The sequence below is a fragment of the Dysidea avara genome, chromosome 4 (genome assembly GCF_963678975.1).
Source record: "Dysidea avara chromosome 4, odDysAvar1.4, whole genome shotgun sequence".
NCBI lineage: Eukaryota > Metazoa > Porifera > Demospongiae > Dictyoceratida > Dysideidae > Dysidea > Dysidea avara.
Window position 1 is genome coordinate 12,438,846 of NC_089275.1, and position 15,981 is coordinate 12,454,826.

Genomic DNA, 15,981 nt, shown 5'->3' on the forward strand with positions numbered 1-15,981 from the left:
TTAATGGACTCACCATTCTCACATATAAAAGGTTGCTCAATGTCACGTGCAGCGCAGTGGTACCAAGAGGTCACTTTCAATCGAAAGCGCATCAAATATTTATTTTTAGTGGACCAATCCTAATTTTCTTGCAGAGTAGAATTCCAGTCGAGGATTGTAGTGTTAGAAAGTGAAGAAGATGCCGTTGATCACCCCCTTGTTGGCTACGTCTTGGCTACTATCCAAACTGTTCCGTGGACAGTCTGGCGGTAGAAACTTCACAGGCAGTAAAACTGGCAAGCGATACATGAAGCAGTACCGCGACAAGTTCGTCCAGTACTTCCCAACATTAGTCACTGAACTGACTCAACGACAATTATTCGACTCGTCCCTGAAGCATGGCGTGGAACATCTTAAAGAGGTGGTAATTGTGTCGCCCTGTAATGCTTCATGAAGTTGCTTTGTATTTCTTCTTAGGTGGTTGAATACAATGTTATGGGAGGTGAGAATGCTATAGTTAGAATAGTGTGTATTTTGTGTGTCCTTGTACTTTATCATTACTAACGTTAGTCACTACCAACAGTCCTTTACAACCATATGAGGTCAAGATCTTTGATAGCTTGATTTCACCAGGAAAAGGCCTAGCTTGATAGTCTAGCTAGTCTAAAAAATCTTCTTTTTTTTCCTTACAAGTTATGCATCTATCAATATCACACCCCACCTACCCCAGGTCGGGCAGCGGGTGGGGGATTCGTCACCCAAACTCATCCCAGGGTAGGGGCATTTGCAACATGAATAGCCATATTTGGCCATATTGCTAGTGATTCCCGGGATAAATAATACGAATTAGTAGGTGATTTGTATCTCTAAGCTGTCCCCAGGGATGGGGAATTTGTCACCTGGCATTTGCAAATCTCCTCTGTCTGATCTGGGGTAGGTGGGGCTTGACATTGATAGGTGCATTAGTTTTTTGAGGATTGCTTGATTGACTGTTTCGAGGACTTCTTGATCACTTGATTCACTACAAACTAACTAACCTCTTGATTGCTTGATTTGGATTTTTATCCAGGGCGCAGATGGTTCTATGGGACTATTGGTAATGACTACCCCTTGTGTTATGGGACATAGTAGACACAGCTGTACTGTAAATCGCCTTAAACAAAAGTTAGGCCAGGTACACTTGTGATTAAGCTGGTCACGTGCTTACTTGCACCAAGAGTACATAATAATGGAGTAGGGAGCCTCCCTCTTCTATTATTATGTACTCTTGCTTGCACCTACCCGAGGGGTAGTTATAAAACCCTTAACCTGGAATGTAGTGGAACCAGTTGGGACTCGCACCCAGTAGAAAGTTTATCATTTTGTCCATAGTTTCCAGCAACTACAGAATTATGTTAGACTTAGTGTGTTTCTACTTATACCTGTAGGTATGCTAGTACTCTGAGTTTCTATTTAATGCCCATCTCGTAGCATGCTGTGTTCGAAAATTCCCTGATGTAGAATTACTGCTTACTAGTAGAGTATTTTCGTTAATTGTATTTGAGCGGTGTTTATTAACAGCAAGAGCCCATACAGTATATAAGTGCCACAACTTTATGTGTTGAAGCACCTAGTAACAGTATATACGATTCAGTCACACGCATTCTGTGATTAACTACCAAAACTGGTAGAATTATGACCAATTCACTAAGTAGCCTATTGCAGTGCTTACAAAAATCACTTTTATTGATCAGATTTGGTACCTCACTTCATAGCAGCTTGTGCTATGGGTACTGTATAAAGCTGAAAGCCATCTGTCTGTCTGCATTCCATTCAGGTCAGTCAGCTATCTTTCCTAGCTCTCCATGTATCAAAGCAGCTTTAATGCTAAATGAAACACTGATGACTAAGTTTGTTAAGTGAAATTGCTAAGCACTGTCCTTCATGGTTTATGGCACATTGAATACAAGGGTGTACAGTACAGCATAGGTTTTTCTAACTTTCAATTGGAGATGTGCGATTATCTAGATATATCTGATTATTGAGATAATGTAAAATTTATCGAGATAAGGATGATAAGTTATTTATCTAGATAATAGTAAACTTCCGTAAATTACTTGTATACCAAAGAATATATCTGATGGTGTAGACACCTCCAACTCCCCCACCACTTGGGAATAGTGTAAAAAGTTAGGGATGTAGTGATCTAGTATAAGATCAGTACCGATCTCGACAATTTGAGCAGAGTCGGTAAAACCAATTTTCTGTCAAAGCCACCAATTCATGATACCGACCTTTCTAATCACCATTTCTTCAAACATACTAGACTTCTATCATTTCTCTGCTCCATTTACGAAGTATAGTGCCATTTCTTTGTCTGGTGTCCATGGAAACTATGAGAAGCCTTATAAATACAGATGAGTTAGCTGTTTTAGTTGCTGAAACTTGCCCTTGGACTTATCAGAAGTCCTTGGCAGAAAACAATGAATAGAGTGCTACACCATATCAAATACACTAAACTATTAGAATCTCTGCTACAACAGCCTACAAACCATTTCAGGCAAGTCTTGGTATTAGCATGCATTAAGATATTTCTGGGTGCTGTCACTGCTGATTGTCTGGCTGGTGTAATTGAGGCTACTCCACCATTGGTATTGACTCCAGTAACAACGCTGTGATCACCATTCAGCTAACAATTGACTGATTAACTTAGTCTGAGATTATAAAATACTATAAGAACTACCTGCAGTCATCATATTAGATAGCTGATGTCAGTTTGGTACGATATCGATACAATATCAGAAGATCAGTGATAAATTTCCTAGATCGGATCAGTATCAGTAAAGCTCAGAAAAGTTGAATCGGTAATCTCTACAATTTATTCACTTTACTGGTTACATTATTGGCAGTTAACTAAAATTGGTTAGCTGCAACATTTTTGCTGTCATTCATGTGCACTTTTCGTGCAAGGGATGGTCTCTCAAGTCCTAACAGAGTTTCATTATGCTCTATTAGTTATACAAACTTTTTTTAGTATGCTAATAGATTAAGTTGTGGTGTCCGTACTGTTTTATTATCTGTGTACTAGTGACCTATATCCCTTACCATGTGTGTCTCCATCTACGCTGAATAGTAAAGTGATTTTAGTGACTGTCATGTGTTTATCAAGCAATAATACTGTTACAGGCAAGATGAACAGAGGTTTGATGGTAGTTGTCTCATTGTGCCATCTTGTTGGAGATCGACCTTTAACTGCTGAGGAGGAGAGACTAGCCTTCACCCTAGGATGGTGTATTGAACTGGTAAGTACAGTAGTGGTTTCGTCTGGCCGTGTACGTTCTGGTTTGATTCCACATAACACTCTGCTTCATCCTTCACAGATGCAGGGAGCCTTCCTGGTAGCTGATGATATTATGGACCACTCTCTGACTAGGAGGGGGAAGCCATGTTGGTATAAACAAGTGAGTTGTGATGTAAGGATATCAGAGTAGGTGAATGCTGCTGAAACCTGGGGACATGCATGCTACCTCAAAAATTATTACATTTTGAGATGTGGCAACTTTGGGCTTAGTACAGGAGGCGTACATTCAGTGAATATAATAGACAATGCCTTTCCTCTTTGGCTCCACGTGCCCTGGATACGTTAAGTTTTGAGCAGAAATTTTAGTGCATGGCCCCTGCATGGTCAGTAAGATCCATCATTCAGATTTCTCTGTGTTTATGTTCTTGAATGTATGTTCACTGTTTTTTGCTATAGAAACACATCAACTTATTGGCAGTCATTGATTCCTTATGGCTAGAGGGATCAATCTTCAATTTGTTGAAAAAGAACTTCCACCATCAACCTTGTTATGCTGACCTGCTGGACTTGTTCCATTCTGTGAGTGGAACTTGTAGTGAACTGTGTTGTGTTAGTTTAGTCATACAGTAGATAATAGAGTACTTAAAAGGGATAGGAAATGCAATAACGTGACGTCACAAAATACGTACATTTGTATTGGAATTCCGTGTATTACGTCATGAACATACTCGTTACGCTTGCTGTGCTTGTATCAAAGAGAAACAAATTGTTGTAACGGCAGAATTTTGCAACTAACAACTGTGAAACTTCACTACAATGAACTCAAGTAAGTAATCGAGGGAACTAGGATGGTACCAACCCTCAAGGAAGTTGTGCGCAAAATTAAAAACGGCCCAAAAATTACTTTAAACCACTTTACTTTCTTCGTAAATATATTCTATCCTTTTAACTGTGATAAACCTATTCCTTACCATTTAACAGAGGGAACCAGAGGAAATATCAGAGCAAAACAGGAACTGTTGCTTGAAGAAACGACTAAGTATCTTCCATTTTTTACCAAAGTTTAAACCACCTTGCAGTACAACGCAACGGTAAAAGACTGTGTTGGTGACACGCCTAGCTTACCACAAGATTCGACAGTGGAACCGGCTATAAAAGAAGCGGTATGGACGAGGCATGAAGGTACTATGAGCGAAAGTACAACAATGTGTAACAATTACGGTTAATGCGATACGCTTTGTTACAAAATCTACGGTCTGAATTCTCTCGCCAAAATCTCTCACAAAGGCCTAAATACTTGCTGTAGTCTGTTGGGTTACTATATATGCTGCTTAGAACACTAATTCCCATGCTTGAGCACAAAACTGTCTTGTCCTTTCAAGTCACGCGTAACGGAAATCAAACCGGAAATCGCTTGCATTTCCTATCCCTTTTACTCTATTATCTATGGTTTAGTACTAGGATTGTGCTACTGTAACTCAGTTCTTTAGCTGATTTCAGCAAGTTTGGTATGATTTACTCCTGATACATAGCTTACTTGTAGATGTAGCAATTTGATTTAGCATATACTGTATACACAATAGCTGGAGTGGCTGTATTACACTATTGTTTGTTACAGGTTGAGGACTACACAGAGACAGGACAAACGTTAGACTTACTAACAGCTCCAGAGGATAGGATTGACTTCACACAATTCACACCAGAAAGGTAATGGCCTCTACCAGCGCAAGGAAAATTTTAAAAATATAGTAGGGATCATAGGAATGCACCCTGTAAATGGTAATGAAACAAGGGAGGTCACCTACACCTGCAGCTATACTAGTGGACATTTAATCCGGATCTACCCCAGTCCTATTGACAAGCTTTGCATGACTAAAATTAAATGTGCACTAGTATAGCTGCAGGTGTAGATGACCCTCCTTGCTTTTATTCTATGATCCCTAGTTTTCCTTATGCTTGTGTGTTTTTTTTTTCATAATTCATGACTGCTGAGTCAGCGCATACCCCATCAAAGAAAGAATGGCACCATGTAGACCACCCGTTGTACAGTACTGTTACAAAGAGTTGTACGATGATGCAATCAATCCATTTACTGCAGAAATTATGTACGATCCTCATGATATTGTAGCCAGTAACAGAGGCTATAATAGCTGTTCTACCTACCTGCAAATCAATACCCACACAGTAGTGGAGAAGGAAACACTTGGGATGCTCACGATGCAAGTATTTGGTTGGTACAAAGACATGTCTCAGGCTGAAGCAATGTAGAAATCAAATGTGTAACCATGGTCCAGTTGGGCTGGTTGAAGGCATGGTTATATTAGGTTTGGTTACTTTTAAAAAAAAATTCAGTTAGCAACTCGTCAGAAGCATTTTGGCTTGCACATTTGGGCTTTTTCGTATTTAATACTGCCAAGTTGTCATGAAGGAAAAGTGAGGTTGGTGTTCCAGTATGGCAGAAAGGTTCAAATCTTCATCTATATCATTATTGTATTGTGTGATACTTGTTGGCGATTGGTACATTATAGTGGGTAGACAGTTTTGTTATACAGTTGAAGAAATAATTTGAAAACAAACAGTAGTAATGGTCCTCATAGGTATATACATGCAGTGAATATTTCATTAATAGAGCCACCCCTGTGAACAAATGTGGCCTCAATAAAGAGGTGACCTTATTAATGAGATCAGTAAGTACATATGTGGTCTATTTTACATGGCCAATGCTAAGTAACATTTCACTGTCAATGTAATGCTAGATGAAGTTACTGTACCTAATTTTAATTGTCATTTTATAAAGTTGGCAACTACATACAAAATAGACTTACCATACGTTAGCATGTCTACAGAGTCATACTATCCCTTCTACCACAGGTACCAGGCTATAGTGGTATACAAGACAGCTTATTACTCCTTCTGTTTACCAGTCAGAGCTGCTATGTACATGGTAAAGATCTGTGTATGTAATATACAAGAGTTCTACCCCATTAGTTCAAATACTGTGTCAGGACCATAATAACTGTAAATGCGTACATACTAATGTATGTATGTAATGTTGTTAAAAAATTACAGCATGTGTTCCTGCCCTAGTAACGGGTTATTGTAGTGTTTGAAATTTCTATGGTGTCACAGAATTTAATGATTGGATTCATTTGCTAAACTATAAAATATGTTTTATAATATAGTGTGCCATACAATCTGAAACAAACATGAACCAGCTACGTTTCAACCAGCTAAGTGAATAGTGTGTCATGCAAGCAACCATTATCACTTTGGTTACCTGACTCCTCATATCCTAGGGCTGGGAAAAGTGTAGTAATTAAGACAGAGTTGGAGCCTTGTTGGTGAAGCTGTAGTGTAGGCATCATTTTTTTTTTTTTTTTTTTTTGGAGCATAAGATGTTAGTAGTCCATGATAGAACATGATAGAATCTCCCTTTGACTCACATTACCCAGATACAGCTTTTGTAGGGAAAACATTCCTTCCCAGAGCGTGTAGTGATGGAGCTTTAAACAGCTTGCTACCTTTGTGAAATTAGACGATAATGTTTTTATCATGGCACCAAATACTTGCTAGTTATTTTTTACGAAAGTCCCTGAATGCTACAATTAATGTCTACTTCTGTAGGTTGGAATCAATGATAAGGAGTCTCATGAAATGGCTGAGAAGATTTTAATAGAAATGGGAGAGTTCTTCCAAATACAGGTACCAGTAGTGGACTAATGCATGTTGTAGTAAGTGTAAAACATTATACATAGATGGCACAGAAGCTAAGTACATGTGTGCATACATAATGTGTGTGTAGTATAGTGTAGTGTGTGTGTGTAGTGTGTGCGTGCGTGCGTGCGTGCATGCATAGTGTATGTACGTGCATAGTGTGTGTACGTGCATAGTGTGTGTGCGTGCATAGTGTGTGTGCTGTGTGCATAGTGGGTGTGTGTGCATAGTGTGTGTGTGTGTGTGCTGCGTGCATAGTGTGTGTGGTGTGTGCATTATGTGTGTACGTTGCGTGCGTGTGGTGTGTGCGTGCATAGTGTGTGTGCGTGCATAGTGTGTGTGTGCGTTGCGTGCATGCGTGTAGTGTGTGTGTGTACACACATAATCACACTGTCTACTTTATAGGATGACTATTTGGATTGTTATGGTGATCCGAAGGTGACGGGGAAGGTTGGGACAGACATTGAAGACAACAAGTGTAGCTGGTTGGTAGTACAAGCTTTATCTAGGGCAACTTCAGACCAACGAGCTCTACTAGAAGTAAGTGAACAACCACCATTAATTATTTCATGCACCAGTATTGTTGTAAACATGTATCTCTCCGACATACGTGCATCCTTTTACCAGTTGTCCAGTATATATTCCAAATCCAAATGATTGTATTTTTAAAGTATTTGACTTTTTCAAATTTGTAGTGTGCTTTCATTCATTCCACACACACTAGGGTGGGCTGGGCAATAATATTATACTGTTATTGTTGGTATACCACGATATGTAAGTCATACTAGTTTTGTTAGGATTTTTGTCAGAGGAGGTACAACATGAATTAAGCGCTATTGAAAAAAATTCGTAGTTATTGCATTCTTCAAATGGTAAAATAGTGGAAAATCAATCCGTAGACAAGATTTGATGAACTGCAAAGCTACTTAGACACTTGTGCAGTTGATTTTCACTGGTTTTCTCTTCCCAACTTGCTGCTTGGCTTGATTTCATACGGTTAGTTATTCATCACGTGACAGTTCCTCCAATAGGCTGTGTATATCGAAACTGAATCACTGGGGTAGAATGGGGTAGACTGCACAGTTGAATTAAGCATAAGAAAAGAGTTCGATCGGCACGTATTTTTCGTTGATAACCCCACGAAATAGCTTCCCTGTACAAAACATATACGCTCACGTGTGCGTGTCGTACCTCCTCTGGATTTTTGTAGACAGGTGGTGTACCTACAACATACGGAGGGAAACTTGGTCCTACAAAAGTTTGGAAAATGGCCATGAATTTTACATCAAAATATTTACTAGTGACAAAAACATTGATCTGTTCTTTTTAGCTCACATTATGTATGTACACAAATGTACATTTTAAGCGAGTAAACCTGCTGCAAGTAGTTCCTTAAGTAACACTGGGCCATTGAGTCAAAATACCACCAGTGCCATCAACTACTGAGATGGTAGCTATGTAGTACATGTATGATGTTTATCCTCAAATCTTAGAGTTGAGGCAAAACATGAGTGCTACCATATCCATTACTCCTGGCTATAGTCACTATAGTCTGATCTTGTAGTTAGATGTGTATTCTTAATGGTTGATGTCAGTCATGCACACCAGCTGTAGTAATCCTAAGTAATTAAACAAGGGTGTGCACTTTAATTTTACTTTGCCAACTATAATATTTTACTAAATTCGCCAAATTTTTCCTCCACCAAAGTTCCCTGTGTATGGTTGGTCAAATTATGTAAACGAGTTATTACAGTAAAGGAAATGTGTACACTAGTGAAAGTGCTAATGGATTGTAATGTATGCTAATGGATAACCTTACTGAGTGCTAGTTACATTAACAGGTAATAATGGTACTTTGTTGACTCTCACTTTGTGTGACCTTTTCTCAAATGGTGAATTGTCCTCAATTCTTTCTCACTTCATACTTGTTAGCCATGTTTCCTTGGTAGTAAGTGCATATGTTTTGTTCCTATTGATAACACACACTGGTGCTGGCTTCTTTTAGTCACTGCTATCATGTGTATGCTCCTTGAATGTTGCACATTTTCCGACAGGTCAACTATGCTCGTAATGATGCTAGTTGTGTTGAGAAGGTGAAGGAGTTATATGAAGTGATGAACATCAAACAACTCTACTTTGACTATGAGGACAACAGTTATCAGAAACTTAGTAAACTGGTGGACCAGTGTGGCCAGTGGTTACCCCCAGATCTCTTCCTAGAGTATATGGAGAAACTGTATAAGAGAAATGTCTGAATTTGAGCAAATTATAAATCTGTGAAAGTATTTATTTTTGTCTTTTTACACTAACATAAAATTATACTACATTACGGGGTAAATCATAGCAAATCATAGCTGCATTGCTATAGTGCATAGTTAATCATGAGCTACTAAAAGATATGAAGTGGAAAAATGCAAAATTGTGAATGAAGTAATGAAAACTGTATATCATGGTTTGAAAGGTAAAAAAGTAGAAATCTCACAACTGTCTGACTGTGCGATGCTTATATAAAGGTGCAGCAAACTACACGGTTTTCCATCAGTAACGGTAGAAGTTGTGTGGACTTGATATAGCATCTGCATGGCAGGAGAGTACTGTCCAGCCAGTGTTTGCATCTTTATTTGTTTTCATTTTGCGGTCTTTGCACAAAATTAAGTGGTATCCGCGGTTTCCATATAGGGTTTCCATTGTTTGTTAAACTGTTTCTATTGTTTTAAAACTTTATAATTAGTGCCATTAGAGTGAGTTACCATAACTACATGTACGGTGTATTGAAATACATTTGTGGAGTTCGCTTCTCTTACTGTGTGCGGCGAGTATCTACAGTGTTAGCAATGGATTCCACCCAAGAGAAGTACCTGGAGGAGAGATGTATCCTCGTGGACGAGAACGACAAAGTACTGGGCAGTGAGACGAAGCGAACGTGTCACCTCAACACAAACATCGAGGCCGGGATGCTTCACAGAGCCTTCAGTGTATTTCTATTCAACCAGAAAGGCGAGCTGTTGTTACAGAAGAGGTCAAACGCGAAAATAACATTCCCAGCATGTTGGACTAACACATGCTGTAGTCACCCATTATATTGCCAGGAGGAGCTGGACGAGACGGACAACATTGGAGTAAGGAGAGCCGTAAGACGAAAATTGAAACATGAATTAGGAATACCTCCAGAACAGGTAAAGAAACTCACAGTATATCTTCAAAGGGGGGACTTTCACTACAAGGGGGTGACACACAGGCACTCACTGTAGGTAGATCTGCAACCACAGTCAAAGTCTTGACTAACCGAATTTTGCTTTGACTTGTGACTAAGAGCCTTTTCAATCTTTGACCGGTGACCTAGCAACGATATTTCAGTACATGGGTTGGAAATTTTCACTCTTGACCGTTGACTTGGCACAAATTTGGTGGCCTTGACCTTTGACTTATTTTGACCGCTGTCACAGATCTACCTACAGTGAGTGCCTGTGTGTCACCCCCTTGTACCAATCATGATTAAACTTAAGAGTATGTGCTGGTATTGTGAGACTACCAATTATGGGTTCATTGAACAACTCATTGGAATTAATCCTGCAGTTCAAAAAGAAGAAAGAGACAATGTCACCTTGCAAAATCATAAATGATTGTACGTCAACCACTTTGCCAGTTGGATGATAATTTACAAGTGCAAATATCTTATTAATGGGACCAGTTTTACCGATAGTCTTTGTACCCCTTACTCAGACCATAGATAATATACACTCTTATATGGATGTGAAACTGTTGACGTGAGCACATGTTTCTACAGAATCCTATCCTAGTTTCGCGCCTGATAAAAATCCATCTATTGTTTTACGAGAGAGATTTCATAAACATTTCCGCTGGGAAAAGTTACAGACATTGGGTGGTTTACGTGTTTGATTCCTAATGAGCCATTTTTTGTATAAGCATTTTCAGACAAAAACTACCAGTTTTTGCTCACTATCCATGTTCTTTTGTTGTAAGGTGTATACTAAACTGTATTTTAAATTGTTTCATGATGTTGTGATTTTCACCACCAGTTTCCATCGCCCGTGATAGCCCAACCAAACATGCTGTTACAATAATATTAGATCAGGTACAGTTTACAATGAATAACCAGAGCCTTACAAAGATTTCAATGCCATTAAAAGCTTTCGTTATTGAGGGAATGCAGAGACAAACTTGATGGCCATTTGCTGGTGGCGTAAAACTATCCGCGCTTCTGTTTCACATCCATAGGGGTGTATATTATCTATGCTCAAAGTCAGACTCTAATAACATTAGGAACACAGATAAAATACATATACTGAGTCAACTAAATCGTTTTGGCTGTCTGTCATACTTTTCTACCATTTTGGAGCAATTATCAAAATCTGTACCAAAATAATTTGCATACAAACGTGGTGTCTCATACTAGGCCAGAGTGTCTCATAATTCCAATTTGCATGTGTTACAAAGAATACATCATAGTGTCTACTGCATGCTCTACATTTTTTTGAAAATTTAGGATAGCATACATGATGATTGCACCTTTACCTACAATCAGTACGATATACCACACTGTTAGTCCAGGTCCCAGCAATACTTTTAAGTTAAGTGTCTCATAATTATATCCCCTGAGTACTCTAAGCTATTTTAATACAGGTGCCATTGGAAGAACTGAATGTACTAACAAAGATCCATTACAAGGCACCCTCAGATGGACAATGGGGTGAACATGAGGTAGACTACATGGTGTTCTTACAGAAGGAGGTTACACTGGACCTCAATGACAATGAAGTAGCTGAGTGTAGGTATGTCAATCAACAACAACTGAGAGAAATGGTTGAACAAGACAAGTCGGACAGTATTACACTAACCCCATGGTTTAGACTGATAACTAATTCATTTCTCTTCAAATGGTGGGATAGTCTGAAAGATCTCTCACCACACAAAGACAATCTGGTACACAAACTAGTGTAATATTTGTACAATATTTTTTTAGTAGGTGTTTTGATGCCTGTATTATTATTTTTTTTATTAATATCTATTTCATACACAATCACCGGTAACAATGAATATTAAAAGTGTCGTTAGTTGATTGTGAGGATGATTTATACAAGTACATATATTGTGATCTCTGACACCTGTTGTGCGGCTTGACTCGTACAGTGTTTTACACAAAGCTTGACTCTGTACATCTCGTCCTTGTGTTTTTCAGTGACAACATTAATTTTCGTTTCACTTTACAAGCAGTTGACAGTGAAACATGTGCAATGTGGGCCATCCACTTCTCCACAATTGCTTACGTCAACAAAAATGCACTTTTCGAAAAATGCCATGTAACACTTACAATAATATGCATATAGACAGTATGCGGTATATGTATCGTTTGTACACCATACTGATGATAACTTACATGCAGAATGGCATGGTCCCTGAGGTTTAATAATCAACGTTTGTATTATTTACAATTATTGATGGGCACCACCAGCCTATTATGCTGACATAATTAGGTGCCAGAAGCATTTATAACACAATTCTGGGAAAATAAAATTCTCCACCTCGTGAAACTAATAAAACAGCAGTCAGCAACCCTAATAGAGTAGTCAGGTAAGCTTTGACTGTTTTATTTATTATAGCACCCTAACAATGCAATACGTAGTGTATATACATGTTATAGTTATTGTAAGTCAAAAATAGTATTGGCTAGCCAATCAGGCTTTTCTGAGCTGGAAAAATGTATACCATCTAGAAGTGAACACTCGATAGCCTTCTAGACTTGTGCAGTATACCTGTATGCCGGAACATCAAGAAAGTCAATAAAACATTCAACTCTCCAAACTTAATCCCCTGTATCAAAAAATCAAGATCTGTAATAAAGCAGTAAAATACTCTAATAGAGCAGTCACAATTGATGTCTTTTAGAAGTAACTAAAACTAGCTACTAAATTTGCAACACAATGAAAATAGAATTGGTCATGCATCATAACCCTGTATATAATGTGATTACACAACCAAGCTTTGTTCCAGCTTGTTCGTCAGCTAGGGAAGAAGACTGAGGCTTGTAAGACACTCCTACCAGTATAGAAATACAATCCATCCTTTAGAATATTCAATTAGGAAGTGTCATTGTTGAATTAGTTCAACACATGATTCACCATTATTTTCTCTGAGATCAATGATCACAGAAATGTCTGCCAGCATAAGCTAACAAATGCATTAAACATGCTTCATCATAACAGAGTCATAAGCATACATTGTGAAAACAGCAGCTTTAAACATTGTGTACATTTTGACAAGTCAGATCAATGTTTTTAACACAACAGTCAACCTCTATGCCAATACAATAAAGGCCTTAAAGGAGTGGTGAATACCAGGCCAAGTTAGAATAAGCTGGAGTTTTACTTGTGTGGCTATCATAAGCATATAATAGAAAGTAGTGTTATAATCTGATATTAAATTTCACATAATGGCTGATTCCACCATCAAACTGTTCAACGTTTACAATTACTGGTACCAATGTTTCTATAATTTCTGTGCTGACACAGATGCATATTACTCCCCACAAGGACTAGCAACATTCATGTATTATGCCTATATAAGTACAACTAGTGCAAGAAATAATTAATTTTTACTGGTCTTAATTGTTTTTTCCTTACACTTGTGGATGGTGATTTATAGTATGTAAATACATCTTCATCAGTGTATACAAGTCAGTTTAGTTAAGGATTAAAAGTAAGATCTTCTGCTAATTTATTAGCCCTGGAATTTTCACTCTCTTCTAGCACATTGCAAAAGCCATTGTATGTTTTTAAACAGCCAGTTTGTAGAGAACTGATTACTACATCATCAAGTAAGTATCTTACCCTATCATCTTGTAATGGTTTACTGTCCATGACTTTCAACTCGTAAGATGTTACAACACTGTGTTTTACTAATATCCGGGACGGACTTCATCAATTGGAAGTTTCATTAAATTGTTGTAATGTTTTCTGATAGCATTGATTTTCATCCAGCAGACATTGTTATAATCAAAGGAAGTTGCAGAGGTCCCATATGGTTCATACATTCTTCGTTCAGCAAGCATTGACGACCCATTAGGCTTCTTTATGCGAAGTGTAATGGTACGAGATTGCTTTGGCTTATCTCCCTTGAATAACGTATAGTAGCTAAACGATTAGTTTTTATTTTATGGTTAGCCCGTTCTGATGCATCTAGGTAAACAACAAAACTTGGTGGGTATAATCCATCTTTTTCAGCCCTTTCCAAGGTTTTGGCACTGCCATACTGATTTTCCATTAAAAAAGTTGATGCTATCAACATTTATTCCACTACTGTTATCAGAATCAAGACACCAACCATCAACTTCATCTTTATGTGATAGTCTAAAATAATATTTCTTTTTGTTATAAGATACATCAAAGGTTTTGCACTCTAGATATTGCATATGCTTTCTTTTATGTAGTTTCATGATTCTCTCAGTACATAGAGCCAAAGGAATGAAAAAACATACTTTAATTTGTATGTCATCTAAACTATCCTGATCTTCTGATCTAAATACATAGACAGCAACCTTACACATATCCTTTGCTTCCTTTTGGTAATCTTTTTTGCGGAATAAACAATATGAACAGAAATGATAAGTCTCAAATACACATACTGCTTTCAGTAGATTCTTTCAATTCAAAGTTATAGTCATGATGAACTGGGTGCATTGTTGAATCTGTGTTGTCTTCACATGAAAATAAACAGTAGAGGTCTGGGTCATTGATTATTGCAAAGTGTTCGATTTCAACTGAAATGGGTGACTGATATGAAATAGCTCCAATCCAATAAAATGCACTGATCAAATTGGAGATATCATTATTTCTGGGGAAAACAAACTGGTCATAACCAGACAAACTTGTTGCAACTTTAAATTTCACTAAATCACAATGATGTATAGCACCTTTAGGAACCACAATTTTAAGCATCACCATGTTTACTCCTCCATCTGAATCAAATATAGCTGATACTACTTCACTATCAGGGACAGGCAGAAGGCACCTTACGTTGCAATCCTTTACCATGTGGGATTTTTGAAGTGACACTCTTGCTACATGCAAATGCGTATTCTCTTCCTGTCTCACTGCTGAAATAGATTGTGTAGTATGTAAACACTGCACATGAGGCTGAAGTGACTGTTGTGAAGATTGCTGTGATTCTACATTATTATCAGATTTTGTAGTATGTGATACACTATAGTCAGTACTGAGATGAGAATGACGTTTAAATGTCTTTGGTGGTAGCTTTGGCGAAAATGTAGGCAAAAATCATGTACCCACATTCCCTATTTTCGCAGAACCGGTCACAATTCTATAACTTATTAGCAGGATAGCCAAATTTTCCTTTGGCTCTCCTGCTTAGTACTTATTGCAGATTATATAGATGAACACTTGAGGTCAAAGTCATGCTGGCAAGGCTATATAGGTACTAGCTCTATTAGATCTTCAGCAACTGGGTGAAAGTGCCTTCTGCATGTATTATACATTGTGAGTTAATGTATACTGCTTATCTGTAAGTAAGTCACTATAGAGTGAATTTGCACAGTAGTTATTTATGCTCAAAAGTTTACAAGCAGTGGAACTGCTGCAATACAACCTAATACATTGACAGGTAAGAAGTGACACTTACTGAAAGCCCAAAATGATTCTAGGAATTATTAATAACTTTTGTGAATTGGTAAGTTGACGGTTGATTTTTATATCACTATAATAGCATATAATGGTACTAGGCACCAGCCTATAATTATGCTTTTAATCCAACAAGTGAATGTGTAGCGGTATAATATTCTCAATAGCACCTTGATGTATTATTTTGAAATAATAGAATTAGTATCACACTTGTTTGTCAAGGTCCCTTGACAAAAACCTGTATTACTAATTTGCATTGATTGGCTAAAATATATGATGTGTTTCTATTACAAGTAAATGTCCAACTTGATAACTAGTGTTACCATAGTGATAGATGCCCCATGGCATAGCAAC

The 15,981-nt window shown here is 37.9% G+C and overlaps 2 protein-coding genes across 2 annotated transcripts; both read left to right on the top strand.

Moving 5' to 3' along the window:
* Nucleotides 1-79: 79 nt before the first annotated feature.
* LOC136252945 (farnesyl pyrophosphate synthase-like) lies at nucleotides 80-9,302 on the top strand. The gene is made up of 10 exons (XM_066045536.1): nucleotides 80-400; nucleotides 457-481; nucleotides 3,145-3,260; nucleotides 3,339-3,419; nucleotides 3,716-3,838; nucleotides 4,878-4,966; nucleotides 6,131-6,203; nucleotides 6,884-6,961; nucleotides 7,379-7,513; nucleotides 9,028-9,302. The coding sequence occupies exons 1-10, from the start codon at nucleotides 179-181 to the stop codon at nucleotides 9,226-9,228; spliced, it is 1,143 nt and encodes a 380-aa protein (XP_065901608.1). The 5' UTR covers nucleotides 80-178; the 3' UTR covers nucleotides 9,229-9,302.
* Nucleotides 9,303-9,665: 363 nt separating this feature from the next.
* LOC136252948 (isopentenyl-diphosphate Delta-isomerase 1-like) lies at nucleotides 9,666-12,036 on the top strand. The gene is made up of 2 exons (XM_066045539.1): nucleotides 9,666-10,149; nucleotides 11,618-12,036. Exons 1-2 carry the CDS (start codon nucleotides 9,733-9,735, stop codon nucleotides 11,933-11,935), a joined length of 735 nt encoding a protein of 244 aa, XP_065901611.1. The 5' UTR covers nucleotides 9,666-9,732; the 3' UTR covers nucleotides 11,936-12,036.
* Nucleotides 12,037-15,981: the final 3,945 nt, after the last annotated feature.

Excerpts from the sequence above, each read along its gene's own strand:
- LOC136252948 (XM_066045539.1), top strand. The coding sequence starts at position 9,733 with ATGTACGGTGTATTGAAATACATTTGTGGAGTTCGCTTCTCTTACTGT. Across the intron at positions 10,150-11,617 it reads TAGGAATACCTCCAGAACAG|GTGCCATTGGAAGAACTGAA; the intron begins GTAAAGAAACTC and ends ATTTTAATACAG.
- LOC136252945 (XM_066045536.1), top strand. The coding sequence starts at position 179 with ATGCCGTTGATCACCCCCTTGTTGGCTACGTCTTGGCTACTATCCAAA. Across the intron at positions 401-456 it reads GCGTGGAACATCTTAAAGAG|GTGGTTGAATACAATGTTAT; the intron begins GTGGTAATTGTG and ends ATTTCTTCTTAG. Across the intron at positions 4,967-6,130 it reads ACACAATTCACACCAGAAAG|GTACCAGGCTATAGTGGTAT; the intron begins GTAATGGCCTCT and ends CTTCTACCACAG.